Source organism: Beta vulgaris, chromosome 6 (genome assembly GCF_026745355.1).
Source record: "Beta vulgaris subsp. vulgaris cultivar EL10 chromosome 6, EL10.2, whole genome shotgun sequence".
In the NCBI taxonomy this organism is placed as follows: Eukaryota; Viridiplantae; Streptophyta; class Magnoliopsida; order Caryophyllales; family Amaranthaceae; genus Beta; species Beta vulgaris.
The window spans coordinates 17432241-17458259 of NC_079207.1; the positions used below are offsets into that span (position 1 = coordinate 17432241).

Below are 26019 nucleotides of genomic sequence, written 5' to 3' on the forward strand. Positions count from 1 at the left end.
TGCTACAAATTCACCCAATCTGTATTATTATGCTCTATCATATATAATCACATCAAAGTGATCACTAATAAGCACGAAAATTAAATAAATGAATTCTGGATTATTTAGGCTGATCATCTATACTTGCATCACTTGGGACTTGAAATTCCAAGGCTTTCTCTTGTTTTTGTTCCAATTCTTTCTTAGTTTGTGTATTATCTTCTTTGATTTCGCTGTCTTTTACTTTTGTGGCCGTTTCTTGTTCTTCACCCAAAAAAGTAGATACCACTTGTTTCTCAATGTCTTCGACCTATTATATACACATGAAAGTAACAAAAATAAACCAGTTAAATATGGACTATATATGCCAGAAATTTGTGATGGTCTAGTGAATATGCAAGTTAACTTTTAGAAAATGGTTGATAATTGATAACCAGAAGCTAGGTTTATGATATTTGGAATTGGTGCAAGTGTAGCTAGGAACCAAATGTTATGAGCTCCTCAAACAGATGAAAGATTCTTGACACTGATTAAATAATTTTGACATTCTTGACACAGATTAAATAATTTTAACAACCTTTATAGAATTCGGATGGTTGAGGTTAATATCTTCCGATTATGATCATCCTAGAGAGATAGGAATAAAAATATGAAATGAAAATACATGCTTTTAATTTGTTTAAGTCTTTTATTTGGTGAGATTTGTTCAAGACATGCGAGGAAATTGTTATACCATAAGTTATAGTGTAACAATCACGCCTAAAACTTTGTGTTTATTTAATATGTAAAGAATTATAAACAATGGCAGAGCAAATAATTTATTTGAGTGGGTTTTGGTCAATTATAACTAGCTCTTAGATAAACATAAATATAGTTACTTCTCAAAATTATTCAAACAAGTTTCTAAATACTTTTAGAAATCGGTTAATAATCCAAACATGCTTTTAGCACGATATGCTCATACTGAACCCTGTATTGTTGAAACAAGTTGGTGACCATTAGAATTGGTTAATTGGACATGTGTCTTGTTCTGATTCGTTTTAATCTGATTAATCAATTTCAGTTTAAATTTAAATAACTGAAACAAATAACCACCAAGTACACCACTCAATAGCACCCTCACCACCCCCACTGCCAAAAACCCCCATTTATCCCAACACCACCACCGCACAACTGCACTACTACCAACCACCACCAATTCTCTGCACCCACCACCATCTTCAACCCCCAATTTTCAAATTCATTCACAAAATTTCAACTCTAGAATCAACAATCTGTATTTTTTTATTTTTCGACACGGACCCACACTAGGGAAACCCATCACCACCAACAACGAGAAGAGAGAATCAGATCCAAATTCAAGGCCCACATTCCAGCCTACTTAAGATCCACAAAGATTCTTACAAAATCAAAAACCACCAATGGCAACCCAAACCCTCTGTTCCACCTCCTTTGCCGGCAACCGGAAACCAACCCATAATAACCTACTCAAGTTCCCCAAATCCCATCGTCGCAAAATGCACGAATTTTCGATCAATTGTCCAATATCTCACCGGAAAAGAATCAAAGCCGATGGAATTCATCTTTTCCGCCGAGACTCCAGTGTCTCCAGCGACGAGATTTTCGGCGATTGAGAGAACGCGTCCAGGAGAGATAGAGAGAAAGAGAGAGGGAGAGAGTAACTGATGAAGTTATTGGTATGATGATGTATGGAGGAGATGATGCTGGGGTTGTTCGACCGATGTGGTGGGACATGTAGCGCTGTACGGGTTTTGGGGTGGTATGTGTTGTTCGCAGGGGGTGGGGGAGGGAGTAAGAGGTAGGAGGTGGTGAGTACTGAGGGGTGGTGAGGGGGAGGAAGAAAGTGAGGAAGGTTAGAGAAATAAAGAGATTAGAGTAAAGGAGAAAAGTGGGAAAAAAACAAAACAAAATAAAAATATTTAATTTTTCAACATCATTTGGTTACCAGTCTCATGCTTCAATACGAGCGGATCCTGCTAAAGGTTGATTATTAAAAGATATTAACAAGGTGGGATTATTTCGAGCAAATGACCCAAATTAAAGGTTGGATTTTTAAAATCAAATTTTCAAATACTTTTGTGGCCTAAAAAGATTAAGCTTGAAATATAACACTATAAATTTATTTCATAAGTTGACAAATTATCAATTGAAGATATTAAATTTTAAATTCAGACACATATTAGATATTTAGCAGGTTAAATTAAATCCAGTAGTGTGATAGTTGTTCCTCCCTTGACTATAAATGGGTTTTGACATTTAGGAAATGGAGATGGTACTTCTACTCCTCTTATGCATATGGTGCAATCACCGTTTTAGAAATCTTTTGATTTATCAAAGAGTGTTGAAAAAGGATAATGATGGGAAGAATGTACTTAGAGATTTAATCTAGGATCTTAGTTACCACTTTCAAGACTTTTGCAAAATTAACTTGCTAGCGTATGCCTTTTCTTTACTTTTACAAATAATTCGTGGATATTTTTTTTTAAAAGTTTAAAGTCACTAGCTGACTAGCAATATTCATATTGTGAGAATACCACATAAATACATAATGTTGCAACCTGCAAGTATATTCTTGTTCAAGGTAGTCACTCTATAATTATTTTATTTTATTTTATTTTTGAAGTTCACTGTTTTGCACTTATATACGTGATGTTTTTTTCATCAAATTAGATTAATGTTCAAGATTATATATTAATAAGTTTTTCAATATTATATACATTTGTTAAAAATGGAGGAATTTAACACTTCTTATTTTGGGTGTTTATTAAAAAAGTGTTAAAAGGCTAATTCTTTCTAGAATCTTGACCGGACCACGTGTCCAATAGAATCTGACCTTTTCAATGAGTTGATCTACGAAGTGGGCATCTTTTGCCGCCTCCTCCGCCACATTTGCTACTTCACAAACTATGTTTTGCAATTTCCCACCTTCTGGAAGTTGATTGGCCACTTCATCAGCAACATGGTAGACTCCCTCTGCCACTTTTTCAACTGTTTCTACCACCACTTCAACCGTCTCCACCGCCGTGTCTACTTTATCTACCATATATATATATGATTAACATGCCCACAATTTAGAAAGTCTTAAATTAATAGATAGACGAATATAATCTAGGAAAAAACTTTGTCTATCTACAGATATTTTACCTATTAGAGATATAAATATTAATAACTAGATTAGTCCAATTCAACAGAATTAATTATTTTTAATTTTTTCTTTCTAATAGGTAATCTACCTAATAGTAGATGTATCAATCTTTTCTCATATAATATGTAATCAATTAGGAAAGAAATGAAATTTCGCAATTGAAAGCAATCCTTCAATTTGAACTTACTTTTTAAAGTCAATAATGGTCCCCATTTATTACGTGCAAAGGGGAAGACTAATGATATAATTACACCAAGCAACCACTTATACCTGCATGCCATCAACAGAACAAACTCTATAGCATTACTGAGAGAACTTCTATTAGATAAATAACTAGTTTTTAGGCCGCGGCTACGCTCCGGGTACTTATATTGTTCATCTATTAATAATTTAATTTTAAAATGATTACACCATATATCACTTGGTGTAGTGGTAAATGTATCTTAATTCTTATTAATATGTCATTTGATCCTTTGAACTTCATCTCCTAATTCGTATTCTTGACAACAACAATAAGATTTGATTAGCATCAAGAATAATTTATAACGCTGCCCTATTAATTACGAAGTAGAGGACTCTAATGATCATGGTGAATTTTGAAAGGAGAGATGGAGGAAGGGAATGACTGCAAAAAAAGAAATCATATAAGAAAAATAAACTTTATGGCTAAAAGTAGGCATTAAGTGCCACATTACTAATTGCAATACATATCTATAATTTTGTGGAAACATGAATCACTAAAAGATGTTAGATTAGATGGTAAATCTTTGGAAATCCTTACTTGAGGTCAGGTGTGCGAGTCCAAGCTTCAGCATATATATTTTTTAAAATAATGATCACATGACTTAATTACTAATTGCGATACATATCTATAATTTTGTGGAAACATGAAGCACTAAAAGATGTTAGATTAGATGGTAAATCTTTGGAAATCCTTACTTAAGGTCAGGTGTTCGAGTCCAAGCTTCAGCATATATATATTTTTTTAAATAATGATCACATGACTTATTCTTGGTTAAGATACGTGGGAAAATTGACAGATTGAGGGTGCCACGTGGCACATAGACTTTGCATTAGAAATTTGAGGAGAGTGTCACGTGGCATCTAGGCATTCTTTCGCACGCCTTTTAATATATATGTATAGATGTATAGATTATGCTATGAGGGATGAATACTAGAACCAGTTTATATATATATATATAATAACCTAGCTTTTCGTGATAAAATAAAATATTATACTTCATCCTTTTTTTACATGTTACATTTTGACATTTGCACTATTTACAAATTTCACTTTGACCAGTGTTTGTGATTTATACGTGAATAAAAATATAGTCACGTGGGATCTTGTTAGATTCGTCTTAATATATTTTTTTTTTAATAATTTTTACAAATACAAAATTAGAGATATATGTACTCAAAATTTTACATTGGCATACGTGAAAAGTGAAAGTGTTATGTGTAAAAAAACGAAAGAAGTAGTAGTATTATAATATTTCAGTCATAAAAAGTAATTTTTCAAACTTATCAGTCAAAAATGATTTTACAATCTAAGTCAAATAAGAATATCAAAAAGGTAGAGAGGAATCAGAGCAGCAAGTTAACTCCATTAATGTCCTCTCTCATAGGCTTAATACAATCTTGCTATCCCAATTTCCTACCTCCTTAAGCTCACAGGTTACAATTCTAGCACTCACCCAATCTTAGAGTTAAGCATAAAAGAGGGTACTCAATTTTGAAAAAAATTGCAGTTTATTCACTCAAGTTGTAAAAGTTGCAGTTTGCTCATTCAAATCCAACTTCTGTTACTTTTTCTTTTAACTTTAATAAAATTATAATAAAAAATTATTTTATCATAAATTTTCCTTTCTCTTTCAAAAAAAACATTATGTCTTCCTCTCTCCTTCCCCCCCACAAGGCCACCAGTCCACCACCCACACAACCACCACCTTCCCCACCGTCCACCACGCCCACCACCACATTCACCACCAAACAACCACACGTCAACCACTTTCACCACCGTCCACCACACCCACCACCACCTTTACCACCCAATCACCCGCCTTCACCACTGCCCGTTCACCAACCACCACACCAATCACCACCAATCACCATCAATCACCACCAATCACCATCAATCACCACCAACCAAATGAAAAAAACCACCCAGATATTTCAAATCAAACTCCAAAATCAGATCTAAGAACCAATTAAAAACATTAGAATTCGAGCATCCCAACCACAAAACCCCAACATCAGATAAAAGAAAAACACAAAAAATTCGAGCATCCCAACCCCGACAACCACCAAAATGAACCAAAATTCCCAAAAATCAAACCCAAAAACCCAGAAAATTCGAACCTAAAACCTAGAAAAATCAAACTCCAACCCCAGAAATGATCTTCAACAACAAATAATCTCAACGACAACAACAAGAAAATCGAAAGTAACCCACTCGAGCAAAGCAGAAAGTCGAGCAGGTGAAAGGAGTCGGTTTTGTTTTGGTGAGAGGGCTTGATCTAGGGAGAAGATGTCGAAAGTACCCAATTTTCTCATATGGGTCATTGTTGATTTTTCGATTTGAGAAGATTAGATCTGTTTGATTTGATCTTTAGGGTTTTATTTTTGGTTTGAATTGGGAGAATTTTTCACAATGGAACGTGGGAGTTTTGATGGAGAGAAGAAACCTCCTGAAATTGGAGGAGATCATGATGGTGAGGTGGTGGTGGGGAACCTATATTTAAGAGAAATATGAAGATGGTTTCTCGACTTGAAGTTCTTGAGAAAACTTATCAAGTTATGATTTTTGTGGATTTTTGTCGTTTTGACGATTTGTTGTTGATTTTAATTTTGGTTTTATTTCACAGTTGCAGCTTACCCATCACCATTCACCGACGAGTTACCATTGTAGCTTACCCATCACCATTCACTGACGAGTTACCATTGGAATAGTTTCAGTGGATATTAAATTTTTGAGTTGCAAAACAATAACTGACATTCTAGTTTTTTTGTTCATTATATTCAAAGTTAACAGCAAAAGTTAACAGAGTAATACTTTGAATGAACAAAGTACAACTTTTACAAGTTGGATAAATAAACTGTAATTTTTTGCAAAGTTTACTACCCTCTTTTATGCTTAACTCCTCAACCTTAGTAGATTATCTATCCTCCCCACAAGAAATACTAATAGTAGAAATGCATATATATAAATTACCAAGGGTTTTCAGAAGAAGGGCCTGGAGTAGCAGCTGATACTTCAACTTTATCATTGCCCTGTGCTGCAATTACTGCTCCCCTGCAAAATCAGATGCATGACAATTAATTAACTTCACTTTCCAATGATATTATTGAATAAACTTGTAACAATTTCATAATATATATGATACATAATATAGTCTGGGAAAAATAACTCACATGCAATTTTTTCTTAAATTCATATTGCTCCAAGCTAATGAATTTGAACTTGCACTTCGCTGAATCTTGAATGTTGATAAGTTGATGAAGCTACTTCCATTTATTGAAGGGGAAGATAATCGAACCTCGGATATTATTCGAGTTCTATGGAGGCTAAGTAAGCTGTTAGAGTTTAAAGTTTCCATTATGGATGAGAGATTATACAAGTTTGTTAGCATCTTGCATAAATCTCTTTGAATTATATACAGAAGATTAGGTATCCATTTCAATACGACAAAGTCAGCAAGGTAACTTCTTGCGTGTGTAAGATTCTACAGGAATGAATTACGAACATGCGTTATAAATAATAATAATAACAATAAAAAATAATAGTACTGTATTAAACTATTTTTTCCTTTGAAAATATGGCAGCATGGAGAAGTCAACTTTTAGCCATTTATCCATAATCTTACAAGTCTATTGACTGGTCAGGCAGTTGAAATAATCTAGGATGTAATGTAATCTTGGTTGGACAGTTGGATTTGTAGGCTGCTGCATTATCGCGTAATCTACGTTAAACATGAATATGTAGCAGGTTTAGAGTTGCTTGATTAACAAGATTAAACAAACAGATGAAATTAATTTATCGCAAGTTGTATTAACTTAAGTAATTGTCGGTTGCTGGCTCGCCGGTGCTGATGTCTTGCTTTTTGGTATAGCTACCTTAGCGTACCTAATTGATTTTTTAAGGAAGCATATGATGTGCATGTGAAATGGATATTGTTAAGGAAAGATATTTATGTATATCTCTATTATATAAGCCAAGGGAGGAGGTGTGGTGTCCTCTTTTGAAGTGATTAAAATACCCTTAATGATCTAATTAATGGAATGAAAAAAATTACAAAAACAAATCATTTAAAAATTCTCATTCCAACTTGCCATTTAAAAACAAGTTTAAAATGGTATATGCATCAAATACTTCAATCAAAAATTAAATGGACAAAATATTTATACCTTATAAAAAAAGATGACATACATAACATGCACATGAAAAGTCTGAACATTCACTACCTTTGATATTCTTTAATTCAGTTAAACCAACTCATTATTTTTGTTTTTTCTGTTCAATATTCATTCACAAAAAATTAATGTTAACAATCACTCACAACCTTTTTATTTTTTTTTTACATTAGCAAATTAATATATCTAAATTCATCTAACTGTTGAATTTTTCACATTTAAGTTTAATCATAAATAAAGTACGAATGGAGTATCTAATAGAATAACAAATTTTGAAATTAACGCACGCATCGCGTGCATATGAAGGCTAGTAGTTTCCTATTGTTAGAGTTCTACTCAATACTCATGGTAGTTCTCTTATTTTGTATCTCATATATAAGGTCTTGTTTAATGAGAAAAGGCAACACCATATTTCACCCTAATATCAATCTCTTCATAGTGTCAGAGCAGTAGAATGTTTTTTCTCCACCATGGGCGGCGAAGTACAACCGCCACCACCTAAGCCATCTCCTACCAAAATTGATCACACCTTGCTATTTTTTCTCAGTACAGGAGACCGGCCAGGCGATTATATTACTCCCAACCGTCTTCTACCGACAACTATGATGATTGGGCGGGAGATATTCAATTAGAGCTTGAGGCTCGCCACAAGTTCGACTTCCTCGATGGATCCATACACCTCTTCGGATTGGATTACGGTGAACGCGATGCTTGTTTCATGGATCATGAATACAATAGACCCTAAAGTAAAAGGTACATTAACTAAATACCGTGAGGCTAAACGTCTATGGGATCACCTTAAGGCTCGATTTCCACTGTTAACGGACCTAGGATACAACAACTTTGGTGTAATATTGCTAATTGTCGTCAAACTACAACTATGACTGTTTCATCTTACTATGGAAAACTAAACACTTTGTGGGAGGAGTTATCTAAGCATGTTCCTTTAATATCTTGTCATTGTTGCACTAAATGTACTGCTGGCTTATTGCATCAACAACGTAGAGAGCATGAGAAACTACATGATTTTTTAGTGGCCCTTTACTCGGAATACTGTGCGCGTCTCCGCACGCAAATTCTCTCAATCGAACTATTGCCTTCCCTGGATCGTGCTTATCAGTTAGCTATCAGGATGAGTGAGTTCGGCTTGCCAAATCTGTCCCCGATGATCAACCAAGCTCGGCGCTTGGCTTTGCCTTGCGTGCTGGTTCGCGTTAAGGCCGTGGCACCGGTGATCGTCCTGTATGTATCCATTGTCAGAAGGTAGGCCATGATGTCTCCAAGTGTTGGTCCTTATTTGTTTGTGCGCACTGTAAGAAGAATGGGAATGCAATCGATAATTGTTATGAGTTGGTTGGTTACCCCAAAAATTCAGATTCGGGTCGTGGCTTCTTAACCTCGACTGGTCGTGGCGCCTCTACCACACACGGTTGTGGCTCTGCAAAGGCTCACGCCACTCATGTCGTGGGTGCTCCCTCATCATCCTCGGATTCTAGTGGCTCCACTTCCACCTTACTTACCGCTGATCAATGGAAAGCTCTCGCCGGGTTTCCTGGTAATACAAGTCCCTAATGATCGTCTGGATGGTGAGTTTGATTCTTCTTTGTGGATTATTGACACTGGTGCCTTGCATCATGTCACTGGTGAGAAATCTTGGTTATTTGATTTAATGGATATTGTTGCTTGTCCTGTTGGTTTACCTAATGGTGATTCTGTTCTTGCTACCTAAAAGGGCTCAGTTCGTTTATCTAACTCCATTACTCTCACTGATGTGCTATTTGTTCTCACTTTTAGATGTAGTTTACTTTTGGTTTCACAGTTGACTTGTGCTTTGAATTGTATTGTATAATTTAACTCCTCTATGTGTGCTATGCAGGACCAAACGAGGGCGCTGATTGGAACGGGGCATAAAAGAGATGGACTTTACTACTTTCACGGAGGAGCCACTGTACACTAGGTCACCATCAACAATGCTACTTCAGATTCTAAAATAACAATTATTTTAGAATTAAATAATTGTTATTTTGTTCCTGCAATAACGAAGAACATAATTTCGGTTTCCTTTTTAGATTCTGAAGGTTTTTGCTTTGAAATAAAGAACCAGTGTTGTTTCATTTCTTAGAATAATATGTTCTATGCCAGAGCTAAATTGATAGATGGCTTATATGTGCTTCATAAGTCATTACCAGTCTATAACATAGATAGCAAGAAACAAAAATCAAATGATTCCAACCTAACCTACATTTGGCATTGTCGAATGGGTCATATAAACCAAAAGTGCATTCACAAGTTATAAAAGGACGGTATAATTCCATCATTTGATTTCGAATCATTTGATGTATGTGAATCATGCTTAATGGGGAAAATGACAAAATCACCATTTACTGGAAAAGGTGAAAGGGCCTGCGATCTTTTGTGACTCATACATACAGATGTGTGTTTAATTACTTCATTACCTTCACTGATGATTTGAGTACATATGCTATATCTACTTGATGAAACATAAGTCGTAATCTTTTGATAGATTCAAAGAGTTCCAAAGTGAAGTACAAAATCAACTTGGTAAGACAATAAAAGCACTACGATCCGATCGTGGTGGTGAGTATTTGAGCCAAGAGTTTGATCATCATCTAAAGGATTGTGGAATTCTCTCACAATTAACTACACCAGGAACACCGCAGTTAAATGGTGAGGAATCGAACATTCTTAGATATGGGTCGATCAATGATGAGTCTTGCTGATCTTCCGATTTCTTTTGGGGGATACGCTCTTGAAACCTGCTGCACACACACTAAATAGGAGCCTGTCAAAGGCTGTAGAAAAGACTCCATATGAGTTATGGAATGGAAAACCTCCAAACTTGTCTTTTCTTAAAATCTGGGGATGCGGGGTCTATGTAAAGCGGTTACTATCAGACAAACTCGCACTCAAGTCAGATAAATGTCTCTTTGTGGGATATCCGAAAGAGACAAGGGGTTATTACTTCTATAACTGTCAAGAGAACACAGTGTTTGTTGCTCGTGATGGTGTCTTTCTTGAAAAGGAATTTGTTTCTAGAAAGACAAGTGGGAGTAAAATAACACTCGAAGAAATTCGAGATGAGCAACTACTGGACGTGGCTCACACCATGTCAGAGACGGCCCAACAAGACAAAAGTCATGTTCAAGAGATGATGTATTCAAAGCGTTAACCTCCTACCGTCCCACTTGAACTTGATTCAAGCGAAAATCTTCAAACTATTGAATTAAGAGAACGTTTCTCTTGATGCTCAGGCCCCACGTAGGTCTAGTAGACCAAGGATTCCAAACAAAAGGTTGGTTGATTTCCTATTGATTGAAAATTCTGAAATTATGATTTTCGAAAATTCAGAACCTACTACCTACAAACAAGCTTTGACGAGCCCAGACTCACTCTGAGAAATGGCTTGAGGCCATGAAATCCGAGTTAGACTCCATGTCTGAGAATAAAGTGTGGACACTGGTTGACTTGCCTAATGGCGTTAACCCTATTGGATGCAAATGTGTGTTCAAACTGAAAACAGACAAAGATGGAAATGTCTATGTATACAAAGCAAGACTGGTTGCAGATCCATAAAATCCTAAAAGAGTTTGCAAGCTTGAAGGTTTTGCAGATCCATAAAATCCTAAAAGAGTTTGCAAGCTTCAATGATCCATTTATGGATTGAAGCAGGCATCTCGGAGCTGGAATCTTTGGTTTGATGAGGCAATCAAACAATTTGGTTTCATCAAAAGCGAAGAAGAGTCTTGTATTTACAAGACGTTTAGTGGGATCAGCTTAGTATTCTTGGTTCTGTATGTAGATGACATACTAATCATGGGAAATGACATACCAATGCTTGAGTCAGTCAAGGAATGGTTAAAAAGTTGTTTCTCTATGAAGGACCTTGGAGAAGCTGAGTACATACTGGGAATTAAAATCCATAGAGATAGGTCTCGAAGGATGATTGGCTAAGTCAAGAAACTTATATTGATAAGGTTCTTACAAGGTTCAACATGGAAAACTCGAAGAGAGGTTTCGTTCCCATGTCACATGGCATATCGCTTAGCAAGAGTTAGTGCCCGACTGAGCCTGATGAGTTAAAGCGAATGAGTAGCATTCCTTATGCTTCGGCTATAGAATCTTTCATGTATGCCATGATAAGTACTCGACCTGATGTTGCATATGCCTTGAGCATGTGCATCAGGTTCCAAGCAAATCCAGGAGAAGCACACTGGACTGCAGCTAAAAGCATCCTTAAGTACTTGACGAGGACTAAAGGTATGTTCTTAGTATATGGGGAACGAAGTGAGTTGGTTGTTGAAGGTTATACGGATGCAAGCTTCCAAACCGACAGAGATGATACCGCTCTCAGTCAGGGTATGTTTTCGTCTAAATGGAGGAGAGTGAGCTGGAAGAGCTCAAAGCAAAGCTTGTAGCAGACTCTACGACAGAATCAGAATATTTAGCAGCAGTTGAAGCAGCTAAGGAAGCAGTTTGGATAAAGAAGTTCTTGAAGAGCTGGATATCGTACCTAGTGTTCTGGAAGGAATTGAGTTGTTTTGTGACAACAATGGTGCTATTGGCAAGCAAAAGACCAAGGTCACATAACAAGTCCAAACATGTGATGAGGAATTTCACCTCATTCGAGAGATACTTGATAGGAAGCATGTCAGGATCTGCAAAGTTCATACGGTAAGAATGCGGCTGATCCGCTAACTAAACCACTACCTCAACCCAAGCATGAGTGTCACGCTAGGGCTATAGGCTTAAAGCAAATGTTAGAGTGGCTTTAGATTGTACTAGGTTTAGAGAAACTTTACAATGTAAAGACATGGTTTTGCTATTAAGTTTATGAGAATAAATTTTATCTTATTTAATTTTGGTTTGGTATTAAATAAAATGTCCAAAATATATCTTGAATTATATGGTTTTGTCAAATATACGATTTGATGAATGAAACACCATAAGTGAACAGAATTCATAGAATATTAAAGTTCCTAATCTAAGTCATTAAACTGGACATAAATGACTTGCTAAAGGGATTAGCATATAAGGTTGATTGATAGCGTCGTTTCATGGGCTATGGAAACATAGAGATGTTTAATAATCATATGGATATGTATAGTTGATACATAGTCGAACTGACCTACTTAGAAGTTTTGAACTTCGAAATTATATTAGTAGATTCCTAGACATGAGTGAACATTACTTAGCCCAATGATTGTATAACTTTGATACTGTCAAACGTCATGCCGTAAAAGGGGACTATAAAGGCAGCATTCAGGTTGTGCTAAAAGTTGAGTGGGAGTATTGGTTACTACAAGATTGGAAAAGTCCTCCTATATGAGATAGGATAGGTGTCTTGGCCCCTTGAAGAGTGAAAATTGAAAATGCATGGTCGTGCTCAAATGGATCATTCGATGATCATTTGTTTGACAATTGAACTCGGATTTCAAGGATTAATTTGAGAGCTAGTATGGATGATATAGAAATATGATCATACTATCAAATTAAGACATTAAGAGACTTGAGGAATTAAAACATTGCACACTCGTCTCGGACAACTGGGGGATTGAAGGATTTATGTTCTCGACTTAAATGCAATTACTAATAATATTATGGATCGTATTATGGAGATAATAAATTCGTTTGATTGGGTCCTCTATACGTCTTGCTAGAGAAAGCTATAGAACTTCGGGTTAGTAAATTATAAACCTGAAGCCCAATATAATGGATCCTATGAGGTCACACATTAGACTTGGATCAACAAAAGAAGCCTAGAGTCCATAAGGGCCCTAGGGGTGGCCGGCCAAGAGGAATTAGGAGACGGTTATTGTTAACCTAAAATATATTTATAGATTGGGTTAGGCAGTAAAGAAAATAGATCAGATATCTCTTATTATTTTTTCTCTCCTTTTCTCTCTCAAAAGTCACGTAATACTCCATAAACGTTGAAGAAGTTTTCTTCCTTTCTAACTAGCATTGGTGGAGTGTTAATCCGGGTTGGTGGACCAAGTAGAGGAATCGCATCTAAGGTTCTTTATCCGGGTTATTCAAGCTTTGTGGAATTCACGCTACAAAGGTTAATTCTAAACTTATAATATGTGATCCTTAATTGTATATGCATGTGATCCTGTTTTAAGTTCTTATGAATTAGATTCATGAAATTTCGCTCATAGTACTTATAGAATCCTACACGCTGTATAGTAATCCTATATAGGCTAGTCGAGAATGACCGCCGGTTACAGTGATAAATAGATCAATTGTTGAAGCTGGGTATAGGTCTTTTGCTATGACTATTTGTGAAGTGATGTGCATAAAACAACTTTTGAAGGAACTTGGCCTAAAATATCTTGGTACAACCAATATCTTTTGTGATAACCAAGTAGCAATAGCAATAGTAGCCAACCTAGTTCACCATGCGAAAACCAAAAATGTGAGGATAGACTGTCATTTCATTATGGAGAAAGCTATGGATGGTGTTGCGAAACCTACATATGTACACACATCCCAACAGACTTTTGGCTGATATGCTCACAAAAGTTCTCAGTGTTGAGCAACAGACTAAGCTCTTAATCAAGGTGGGAGTTCATTCTACTCCTCCAAGCTTGAGGGGGAGCGTTGAAGTAGGCCCGAGGTCCACCTAGCAAGTCATGGCCCATGTTCCTATGGCTGGTGTACCGATGCTTACTTTCTTGCGGCTGACTCTTCAGCAAATCCTAGGAAAATATGATTAGCCTTTGTACTACTAGTAATGAGTCATGTCATTTACTAGTTTGTCTATTTCTATTGCTAGCCGTTAGTGTGATAGGTTTAATTTTTGTTCATTGGATTTGTCTCGTTATGTTTCCTAGTGAGCAATCAAATAATAGTGCTAGGATCAATGTAAGAGATATCACAAAATCAATGAAACAAAGGCTACTGATTAGAGTGAATCCTATGAGCACTAAACGAATGAATTACTTCATATTGCAACTATCTTCATATAGGCTATATATATATATAATTACGATTAGGTTACAAAGAATGAAAAAATAAATGTAATAGGAATAGTAAATGAAACAACATTCAAAACTTAAGATTGATTGATTATGGAGTTCAAGTCTAAGTTAATTATTTAGGTTGACGATCGACGATTTCATCTTTTGGAGACTCGATATCCATGGCTATATCATGTTTTTGCTCTTGTTCGTTTGTTTTTGTAGTATCTTCTGCATCTTCTGAGGATGTCTCGTCTACTTCACCCACAAACGCAGATACCACTCCTTTCTCGATGTTTTCAACCTTAAAGTAGAAAAAAAATTCCAGTTAAATTTTGGATTATAACAAGAAAATGTCTTGACCACAGAATACGGAATAAGCATTTTTGCAAATGTAATTAGAGTCATTAATTGGTATAAGCTTCTGTAATACAACTTACAAGTGGCTTGACTTTTCTAAAAGGGGAGAGATTTTTTTAACCAATATAGATACATATGAGGAACTTCAAAAAATTTCAATGATGATTTTTCATGGTGTTTTGACAGTAGAATAAGGAATATGTTTATATGAAGATAATATTTTCAACTCTTAATTAATTTAATGTGTAAGAAAAAAATGAGTATTGAAATGAAATTTTAATCAGATCTAAGATTGAGCTACATGCTACACAATCCAAAGAACAAGGCGAGAAATTGGTGTTCGTTGATGAGTCTATGTACTAACCTTTTCAATGAGTTGATCTACTAAGTGGGCATCTTTTGCCGTCTCCTCGGCCATATTTGCTACATGACAAACTATATTTTGCAATTTCCCACCTTCTGGAAGTTGATTGGCCACTTCATCAGCGACATGGGCGACTCCCTCCGCCACCTTTTCAACTGTTTCCACCACCATTTCAACCGTCTGCACCACCGTGTCTACTTCATCTATAATTGTGCATCAATTCGTTATATCATAACCATTTTAAGTTAGACTTACTTTCTATAATGTGTTAGATAATAGTACTATCTGATCTACTATGCACTTATTTAAGAAAAGAAAGAAAATTTCAAGTTAGACTTACTTTTCATAGCCAATAATCCACTCCATTTCTTATGCCCAAAGGGTAGAATTAATGAAAGAATTATACCAACCAACCAGTTACACCTGTATGCCATCACAAAAAAATTAAGTAAATTTGGTGTATAATATCACAACAAATTTATAATATTACTAAGACAACTTTTATTTAATCAAGTACTTGATGCTAAGAGCCTACGAGGGTTCAATACTAAACTAGCCTAGAGTTAGACTTCGCATTTTTTCAACAGAAACTTTGAAAAATAAGTACCCAAGTAGCTTATCCCTTATAAAACAAAATACTATCAAAATTCTGCAACATCAGAATTGCATAAAAATACCAAGGGTTTCCAGAAGAAGGGCCTGGAGTAGCAGCTGATGCTTCAACTTTATCATTGCCCTTTTTTGCAATTACTTCTCCCCTGCATGATCAAATGCATGGGATTTACTTCAATGTGCAATGACAGGAGTATTGTTATTAGAATAAACTCCAACCAACATCAGAATATAATTAATGGAAAGAAATTACTCACATGTAATTTTTGCTTCTATTAATATTGCTCCAAGCTAATGAATTACTAAGGACATTTGAACTTCTCTGATATTTGTACGTGGATATATTGTGGAATCTGGTTCGATTGGTTGAACGCGAATATGATTGAATCTGGGAAGTTCGAGATCTATTGAGGCTAAGTAGCTGGTTCGAGTTCAAAGTTTCCATAATGATTTTATGAATAAGAGATTATACAAGCTTGTTAGCCATCATGCATTGATCTCTTTGCATTTTATACAGAAGGTTAGGTATCAATTTTGACAAAGACAGCAGGTGGCTTAGCTTGTTCATTGGATTTTCCAGGAAAGAATTAAGAAACATGCATTTATATCTGATATCTCTATATAAATAATAAGTATATAGAGTACTGTACTTTCATCCATTCATGTTATTCTAGAATTACTATGCATGTGAGAACATTTTGTCCCCCACACATTTGAACAGGGCCGTCTTGAAGATTTTGGGGCCCCGGTTCTAACATGAAAATTGGGCCCCTAAATTTATAGAAAATAAAGATGGAAAGTTAGAGTTCTAAAGATGGAAAGTTGAAAATCTAAAGATAAATCATTGACAATTTATTAAGGGTGGAAAACAAGGTTGATTTCTTCAAATATGAAGTAAAATTTTCAAAATAATATATTTTGGGGCCTTTATACTTTTGGAGGCCATGTGCTGTTGGGCTCTTTGCACACCCTCATCTACCCCTCTGCATTTGAATAATAATAACTTAAGTTACATATTTGTAAAATACAATAAAATGTTATATTGATATTAGTTATGAAAATACTCATTGAATAAATATTACAAGATGACATATGATAATATTATTATTTTCTTATATAATGGTGAAAATCTACCATCAATATTCATCAGCTTTAACCATAAAATGTTGCAACTAATATATGATGGACATATTTGCAAATTTTTTGGAACGAGAAGGGGTCAACTTTGAGCCATATCTATCCATAAATTATCTCATGTCTACTTTCTGGTCAAGCTGTTGAAATAGTCCTTCCTAAGAACTTATTTAGCTCTTAGCGTGGACTAGGAGGCTTCCTAAATTATCGCATAATTAACATTAAACAAGCGTGTGTAGTAGGTTTAAGTATGTTTATAAACAACGTAAATAATAGAGAACAATTACAAGTTGTCGTTGTACTTGGCTGCTGATGTATTTTTTCTTTGTCAAGCTAAGGTCATGATGATATTGCTTTAATTTAGATCTCTAGCTTAATTATAAAATTAACGCACCTTGATGATTTCTTACAAGAATGATCAGAAATCATGTGGCAGTTGCGAGGCTCTGATATATTCTGAAGATAAGGGAAGAATGTACGTATCTAGATCAACGCTGTATTTGTTAACATATTATGCAACACTAGAGATTGATTTACAATATTATATATAGGCAGTATAATTATGTAGCAGGTAATCATCTTCTTAATTAACATCCTCTTGTAATTTCTGAAATAATGGGATAGGGGCATCACTAGATTGTACCCAGCTATTAGTTACTCCTTAAAGTTATTCAACATGAATTTGATTATTAATTATATCTCATGAGGTCATTAGGATTATCTTGATCTAAGACATGTAAGATTACTCATTAATTAATTGGTCCTGCTAAGTAGGTGGAGAAATGGTCAAATTGGTCGGTGAAAATGAGTTCGTAAGGTTTTTTTTTTTTTTTTTTTGCTCTATATTTTTTTTATTTTGTTTCTCAATATCCTTCGTTTAACGTAGGGGTTGCACACACTTCTTTTACAGTAAAAAAAAGTGTTTGCAGTTTTTTCACGTTTATGTTTGAATCCTCTAGAGTTGTAAAATTACTCTATAAAGTAGAGTTTGAACAATATCAACCATTGAATAAAAAATCAATGACTCTCTTATTAAAAAAAAAATCAATGGCTCATATATTCTATCTCCAAAATCTCTCTATTTTTTCTCATCAAAATCCACCCCCTAATTTTTCCCTCCTACCAATGTGAGCCCTTGATTTAAAATGTATGATTCAGATACAACTCTACCTTGTAGAGTTTCATTAAAACTCTAGAGAATCAGGACTCTTAAAGCTTAGGGTTAAACTTTCAAAAGCTGCCCCAAATATATGGCGCATCCAAATTTGCAATTTTTTTTGTTAAAAGAAAAGAGTAGTGCATTAATCAACGGACAAAACATCCATGAGTATATAAGGAAAAACAATACTTGGACAATGCTTTACACAACATTGTTCATTACCAAAAGGCACTATTTTCGCAAGATGGTGAGCTATAAAATTCCACCCTTTCTAACATGAGAAAAACTAATAACACAAAAATCCATACAAAGATAAATGATGTTTCCAATGATAACAACCAAGTCCGAGTAGTAGAGAGCTGCCAAAGAGAGACGAGAGAATAGGAAGTGTGAATCCAACTCGATAATCACCTTCTTCAACCGTTGCTACCTAGCCCAGCATACTGCCATATGTATGGCCTTAGACTCGACAATATCAGGCGGCCACCATTCCCTAGTTCTTCTCATAGTCGAGAACAAGACCTTCCCATTTTTGTCCCGCGCTAAAGCACCCAAACCCACCTGAAGATAGATTTGACATCATCTGCACAGTTTACAAGATCAAACTGGATCAAATGGTTAAATATTTAAACGATTACAAGATTATTGGCCGAGTTAAGGGTGGTAAGTGTGTTGTTCTTCAGTTCTAGATATGTTGTAGTCCGGAAGAACTTTATTTTCTAAACAAATTTTCATTTTTATGTTGTCAAAGTTGTATATATGAAATGATTTCTGATCTAGTTGAATCAGAAACACTTTATTGAAAGAAAATGAGATAATTTTCTCATTCAGAATTTTATGTATATGATTAAATGAATTCTGATACAGCTCTAAGAGGTTTATATAGCCTCATTATTACACTCCATAACAGAATAACTAACTATCCTGAATTTAAGGGAAGTAGTTACATCAGGTAGTTAGTTAGTTACAAGCTGAGCTGGACTAGGTGAGTCAGCATGAGATATTTCATTAGCCCCCCTCAACCTAGGAGTGGATTCAACAGGAGACATGCCTAGCTTTGACATAAGTTTGGCCAGCTGAGGAGAAGGGAGTGTCTTGGTAAGAAGGTCTGCCAATTCATCTCCTGTAGGAACATAAGTGAGTTCCAGAAGACCTTCTAGAACCTTGTCTCGAGTAAAATGAACATCAAGCTCAATATGTTTGGTTCTTTCATGCTGCACTGGATTCTTACCCAGGTGTATAGCTGATTGATTATCACAACAAAGTTTCACAGGAGTTAAATTATTTACACCAAGCTCTTGTAGAAGTCTAACCAGCCAAGTGATTTCAGAGGCTGCAGCTGCCATTGCCCTGTATTCTGCCTCAGAGGATGATTTAGAAACAGTTGATTGCTTCTTGGATTTCCATGAGATTGGACTATTGCCCACGAGCATAAGATACCCAGTGACAGATCTTCTAGAATTGGGACAAGAGGTCCAATCTGAATCAGAATAGCCTTGAAGAGTTAAGTGAGGAGAAGCATGCAAAAGTATGCCTTGTCCAATAGTGCCAGCAACATACTTCAACAAGTGATGTAAGGCTTGAAAATGATGCAGTCTAGGAGCTTGAAGGAATTGGCTAAGGGTTTGGACTGCAAAGGAAATATCAGGTCTGGTATGTGTTAAGAAATTGAGTTTTCCAACTAGGCACCTATAATGACTAGGATCTGTGTGATATTCACCATCATCTGCTAGTAACTTTAAGGTGATGGGCAGAGGTGTTTTAGTAGGCTTAGAAGTATCAAGTTCACATTCTGCCAGTAGCTCCTTGGTGAATTTTCTTTGACTTAACACAATCCCAGCAGACAACCTAGAAACTTCAATGCCAAGAAAGTAACTGAGGTGTCCTAAATCTTTGATACTGAACACAACATGTAGATCAGATGAGCTTTGAGAGCAAGAATCAAAGAGATATTAGGACCTGTGAGGATGATATCATCCACATAAACAGCTGCAATACAAAGGTAAGAGCTTGTCTTGTTTATAAATAAAGAGTAGTCATTTTTTCTCTGAATGAACCCCTGACATTCAAGTTCTTTGTGGAGCCTAGCAAACCACTGCCTACTTGCTTGTTTAAGTCCATATAAATACTTAACCAACCTGCATACTTTCTTCTCCAGATTAGGAACCCCTTGAGGCATAGTCATATAGACTTCTTCACCAAGAGTGCCATGAAGAAATGCATTATTGATGTCAAGTTGATGAAGAGGCCAATCAAGACTTGCTGCAAGAGCTAGAAGGCATCTGATGGTAGCCATCTTCACAACAGGGGAGAAAGTTTCTTCATAGTCAAGCCCAAACTTCTGAGTGAACCCTTTGGCAACTAATCTTGCCTTGTATCTCTCAAGAGTGCCATACTTCGAGAGTTTCACTTTAAAAACCCACTTACAACCTATGGCCTTTTTTCCTTTTGGAAGATCTGTGACAACCCAGGTTTCATTAGAAGCTAATGCTTCCAATTCCTTGTTCATAGCATCAATCCATTCTGGGTGTTGTGATGCTTCAAAGTAACTAGTTGGTTCAGTCAGTTTGGATAATGTGGAAATGAAAGCTAGAACAAGCTGGCAGAGCATCATAACTTATCAAATTGCACCAATGTGTAGGAGTTTTGCTGACTGTGCATACAAAATCCTGCATCCATGTAGAGAAGGAGAAGAAGTGGGAGGAAGAGAGAAAGAGGGAAGAGGGTCTGAAGTGGTATTTGTAGTGTGTATAGGAGTAGTTTGGGGAGTGATATTTTGTGAGGGAAAGGTGGAATGTGTATGAGAAGTGGCAGATGAAGCATCATCATAGAGAAAAACATCAGGTACATCTATAGGAGTATGGTTAGAAAGGGTATAAGTTGGGAGAAAAAGGGAATGACATTGATCTTGTGGTGTTTATGAAAGATGATAAGGAAGATGTTTTTCATGAAAAATAACATCCCTTGAGACAAATATCTTAGTTGTTTCAAGATTGAAAAGTTTGTAAGCCTTTTGGCCAGTGGGGTAGCCTATAAAGACACATGGAATAACTCTAGAATCAAACTTTGTTCTATGTGTTTTTATAGTGGAAGCAAAAATAAGGCATCCAAACACCTTTAAATGATGTAAACTAGGTGTTTTCCCATACAACTTTTCATATGGTGTAACATGACCTAGACAACTCAATGGCATTCTATTTATTAAGTGAGTTGCAGTGAGCAAACACTCACCCCATTACTTGGATGGAATTCTTGACTGAAAAAATAAAGCTCTGGTAGTCTCGCTCTCCAAGAGATGCCTATGCTTTCGTTCAACCACACCATTTTGTTGTGGTGAATCTGTGGAGCTTCTTTAGTGTAATGTGCCATGTGTTTGATAAAGAGACATGATTCTCCCCTCACATAGTTCTTTTGCATTATCAGTCCTCAAACATTTCACAAGAGTAGAAAACTGATTTTGAAATAATGCAACTAAGAATTCCAGAATATTAATTGCATCAGTTTTATTTCTCATAAATAAGAAAAGTTCAAGTGTGTCTGGATTTGTCATCCACAATAGTAAGGAAATAGGTACAATCATCATGAGTCTTCACCTTGTAAGGGCCCCATATATCAACATGTAACAAGTCAAAACATTGAGAACTTGTTGTATGACTAAGGGGAAAGGGTTGTCTAGTCTGTTTTGCCTTAGGACAGACTTGACAAATGCTGTCAGGGCTTAGTTGTAGAAAACATAGGATTCACATAGTGAAGTTTATTGAATGGCAAATGGCCAAGTCTCAAATGCCATAATTTGGCTTCTTCATGAATGGCTACATTGACAGAGGGTTGGGATGTACTGGTATCAACAGCATACAAACCATCATCCAATTTACCAAGAACCAAGGAACCTGTTTGAGAATGCTCCTGTAGCAAGCATTTGTCATGTGAAAAAATAATATCACAATTCATATCAGCACATAGACTATGTGTAGAGATGAGGTTAAAGTGTAAATCAGGCACATGTAAAACATTCTCTAGCATAACTCCATTTTCTAGTTTTACTGAACCTATATGCTTCACTTGAACTTTTTTACCATCTGCTACTGTGATAGTTTTAGGTTCTTTTTCAAACAGGCTATATGTAGTGAATAATTTAAGATTAGAGCAAATATGATCAGTTGCTCCACTATCTATTATCCATTTTGAATTTAAACAGGTAATGAGACAAGTACCTGCTACATTAGCTGTTGAAATGGGTTGCACAGATGCATTATCATGCTCTTCTTTGGTTTGTTTGACCAGGCTCATGAAATGTTGGTATTGCTCCTTGGTAAGATGAGCAGTTTCATTATCATGATCATCATCAGATCCATCATCATACACAACAGCTGCCACCTTCTTTCCTTTATTGGTTCTAGGATTGGCAAAACGAGCTGGATAGCCATGAATTTTCCAACATTTGTCCATAGTATGTCCTGGTATTTTGCAATGATCACAGTAAAGTGATGTACCAGTGACTCTTCTGTTAGGATTGTAAGAGATAACTTTGCCCTTGTAGGTAGAATTTCTATCATCAGCAACAGTGAATGCCATATTGGAAGTATGATTGCTAAGTGAAGTGATCTCTCTTTGCTTCTCATCTTGAACCAAAAGATTATAAGCAACAGAAAGGGATGATAATGGTGTCATCATCAAGATGTTGGTTCTTACAGCTGCATATTTGCCATCTAATTTCATCAGAAATTGGATCAACCTTTCTTCCTGTTGTGCCTTCAAAAATATTTTAGAAAGATCACATGAACATCCATTGCATGTGCAATATGGAAGAGGACTAGTTGTGCTTATCTGATCCCAAATCACCTTGATTTTGGTGAAAAATTCAGCGATTGATAAAGAACCTTGTTCAATTTGCTTTAAAGATTGTTGTATTGAATATAATTGAGGTTCTGATATCACAGAATATCTATCCTCAAGATCTTGCCAAATCTCTCTTGCTGTTGAGAAATACAACACACTCTTGGCTAGAGTGTTGTCTAAAGATCTCAGAATGTAAGAAATGATCATATTATTACATCTTTTCCAAGCACTAAACAGTGGGTCTGTATTTTTTGGTTTCTTTAAGCTGCCATAAAAAAAAAACAAGTTTGTTTTTCAAGACAAAGCCAAGATCATGCCTCTTTTCCAATTAGAAAAGTTGTCTCCATTAAATTTCTCGGAAACTAAAGGCAATGTAGGATTTTCAGAAGGATGTATGTAGTAAACTGATGTAGGATCTTGAGTAGGACTTACTCTAGATTGAGTTTCAGAATTCTCATAATTTTCTGGCATTTTTAAGATTGATATCTTTGATTTTTTGATGAAGAGAAATCAAGAATTGAATCACAATCAGATTTCAAAGAGTTTTTGAAAGAACTTATTGAACGATCTTCAGTAATCTTGAAGAAATTGATCAATTTTGTGCAGAATTTGCAATGTTTTGGCAGGACATTACTGCTCTGATACCATGAAATGATTTTTGATCTAATTGAATCATAAACACTTTATCGAGAGAACATGAGATAATTCTCTCATTCAGAATATTATGTATATGATTGAATGAATTCTGATACAACTCTAAGAGGTTTATATAGCCTCATTATTACACTCCATAACAGAATAACTAACTATCTTGAATTTAAGGGAAGTAGTTACATCAGGTAGTTAGTTAGTTACAAGCTGAGCTGGACTAGGTGAGTCAGCAGGAGATATTTCATTAATATACAATGGAGTTCTAAAAACGTGGATTTCCCCGTGCTCAGATGCTACTTTTCTTGCATCATGAAGAAAAGTATCCTTGACCTGCAGATATTGAAAAGATAATTTGTGCTGAATTGCCTGATCCATACGTGGATCCATAGTTGTATGGTATTGTTAGCGAGTTAATGATGCATGGTCCACGTGGTGCTGCTAATCTTGACGCACCTTACATGGTTCACAAAAAATGTTCAAAGCATTTTCCCAAAACGTTTATTGATGAAACAGAAGTTGATGATGAAGGATACCCTGTCTACCGAAGAAGAGATAATGAAGCTTCAACTGAGAAAGGTGGTGTTAAACTTGACAATCGTTATGTCGTTACACATAATCCAAATGTACTTCGGTGCAATTAGTCAAGACCAATTAAGTATTTGTTCAAGTACATAGATAAGGGTTATGATAACAGAGTAACATCTGCTGCTTATCAAAAGAATCAGAAATTAGGAGATCCACAACAAATCGATGAGATTAAGATGTACTACGATTATCGATACATTCTACGAGGCAATATGGAGAAATATCCACAATCGCACACCACCCGTAGAAAGATTGAGATTTCATCTGCCTGGTGAGCAACCATTGTCTACAACAACCATACTGATGTTGACTCAATACTTGAAAGACCTAATAGTAACAAGACCAAGTTCTTATCATGGATGGAATGCAACAAAAAAAACTGTTGAAGCCAGAGAATAAAGTTACGTGGAGTTTTCGACAAAATTTGTGTGGAAACAAAAAAAAAAAAACTCAAGAGTGAATGCGTAGAAATAGAGGATTCTTAAGAGGAAGGATATACCATGTAACTGCGGGATATGGTGAGAAGTATTACCTGAGGATGCTCTTTAACTTTGTGAAAGGTCCAACATGCTAGGAGGAAATTAGAACATTTGAGGGTATAGTGTATCCAACGTTCGAAGAGGCTTGCTACGCAAAGGGGTTACTTGATGATGATAAGGAGTACATTATTGATTCAATAACGGAAGCATGTTTCAGAGAATCAGGTCATTATCTAATAAATCTTTTTTGCATGTTACTCTTATATGGTAGTTTATCAAAGACTGAAGAAATTTGGCCAAAAACTTGGTGTAATCCCACGTAAATTTATGAATATTATAAACATATTTTATAAGGATTTAAAGAAGTTAAAATGTTTTGTTTAGACATTGTATAATTTCGAGTCAAAATAAAAAAGACGAGAAACAAAGTAACAAAGAAATTATATTTCAATAAATGTATTGAGTACAATCTCTGTAAACAGTTTATAATGAAAAATAAACTAAGTCCTCTGATTCTGTTTCGTAGCTTGAGAGTGACACGTGTTGTTGTCGACGTGGAGTTGAATGTAGACTGGCCTGTTGTCAATGTCAACCTGAGTTTGAGTGTGGGATGATGTTTTGTCGACGTCAACCTGAGTTTGAGTTTTGTTTGGGTATATTCGAATGAGGCCTGACAAAGCTTGAATCTCAGTCGAATATGTTTGAGTGTGTATCTGAACAGTCGGCACAGGTTTGATGTGCTTGTTGACTAATTGCAGAGAGAATTCTAAGAGAATTTGATGAGCTCTTGAGAATAATGATCTTTCCGTCCCCTCAACTGAGAGATGTGAGGTCTATTTATAGGGAATGGAGATCCCTTCATGGACTTGGTAATTTATGGGTTTGGGCCCGTTTATGACTTGGAAGTCTTTTTACCTTTGCCACTTGACCATCTTATTCGGACTAGTAATCTGGGCTAGCCCAATACTTTATAACCCAAATTATATTTGTTTAATGTAATTTGGATATGTAATTTTAGTGGGCTAAATTAATTAAATTGGGCTATTCATATTTATTTTAGCTCAATAATAATTAATTTATTTTCATGTAAAACACTAATAAATTTTTAGTGTCTACAAATTGCCCCCTCGAGACAGCGTCACGTACACGATTTGAAGTGTTTAATCGTGACAAGGTCTCGAATTTGTGTTTGGTTTAGCAATTAGGTGACAATCACCGTGTTGAGAGTTGTTTCCTAGAGTTATGAACTACTTACAACTTTATTAAGTTTTGGACTCGGATAAATCATCCTAATCGAA

General features: G+C 35.7%; 2 protein-coding genes across 2 annotated transcripts; both read right to left on the minus strand.

The window, feature by feature from the left end:
* LOC104896041 (uncharacterized) lies at positions 1-6851 on the minus strand. The gene is made up of 5 exons (XM_010682723.4): positions 6560-6851; positions 6360-6440; positions 3333-3415; positions 2834-3036; positions 1-289 (listed from the first exon to the last, which is right to left on the minus strand). Exons 1-5 carry the CDS (start codon positions 6775-6777, stop codon positions 101-103), a joined length of 774 nt encoding a protein of 257 aa, XP_010681025.2. The 5' UTR covers positions 6778-6851; the 3' UTR covers positions 1-100.
* A 7636-nt stretch (positions 6852-14487) lies between these two features.
* LOC104896204 (uncharacterized) lies at positions 14488-16343 on the minus strand. Its single transcript, XM_010682921.4, has 5 exons — positions 16132-16343; positions 15940-16020; positions 15603-15685; positions 15263-15465; positions 14488-14842 (listed from the first exon to the last, which is right to left on the minus strand). The coding sequence occupies exons 1-5, from the start codon at positions 16317-16319 to the stop codon at positions 14672-14674; spliced, it is 726 nt and encodes a 241-aa protein (XP_010681223.3). The 5' UTR covers positions 16320-16343; the 3' UTR covers positions 14488-14671.
* Positions 16344-26019: the final 9676 nt, after the last annotated feature.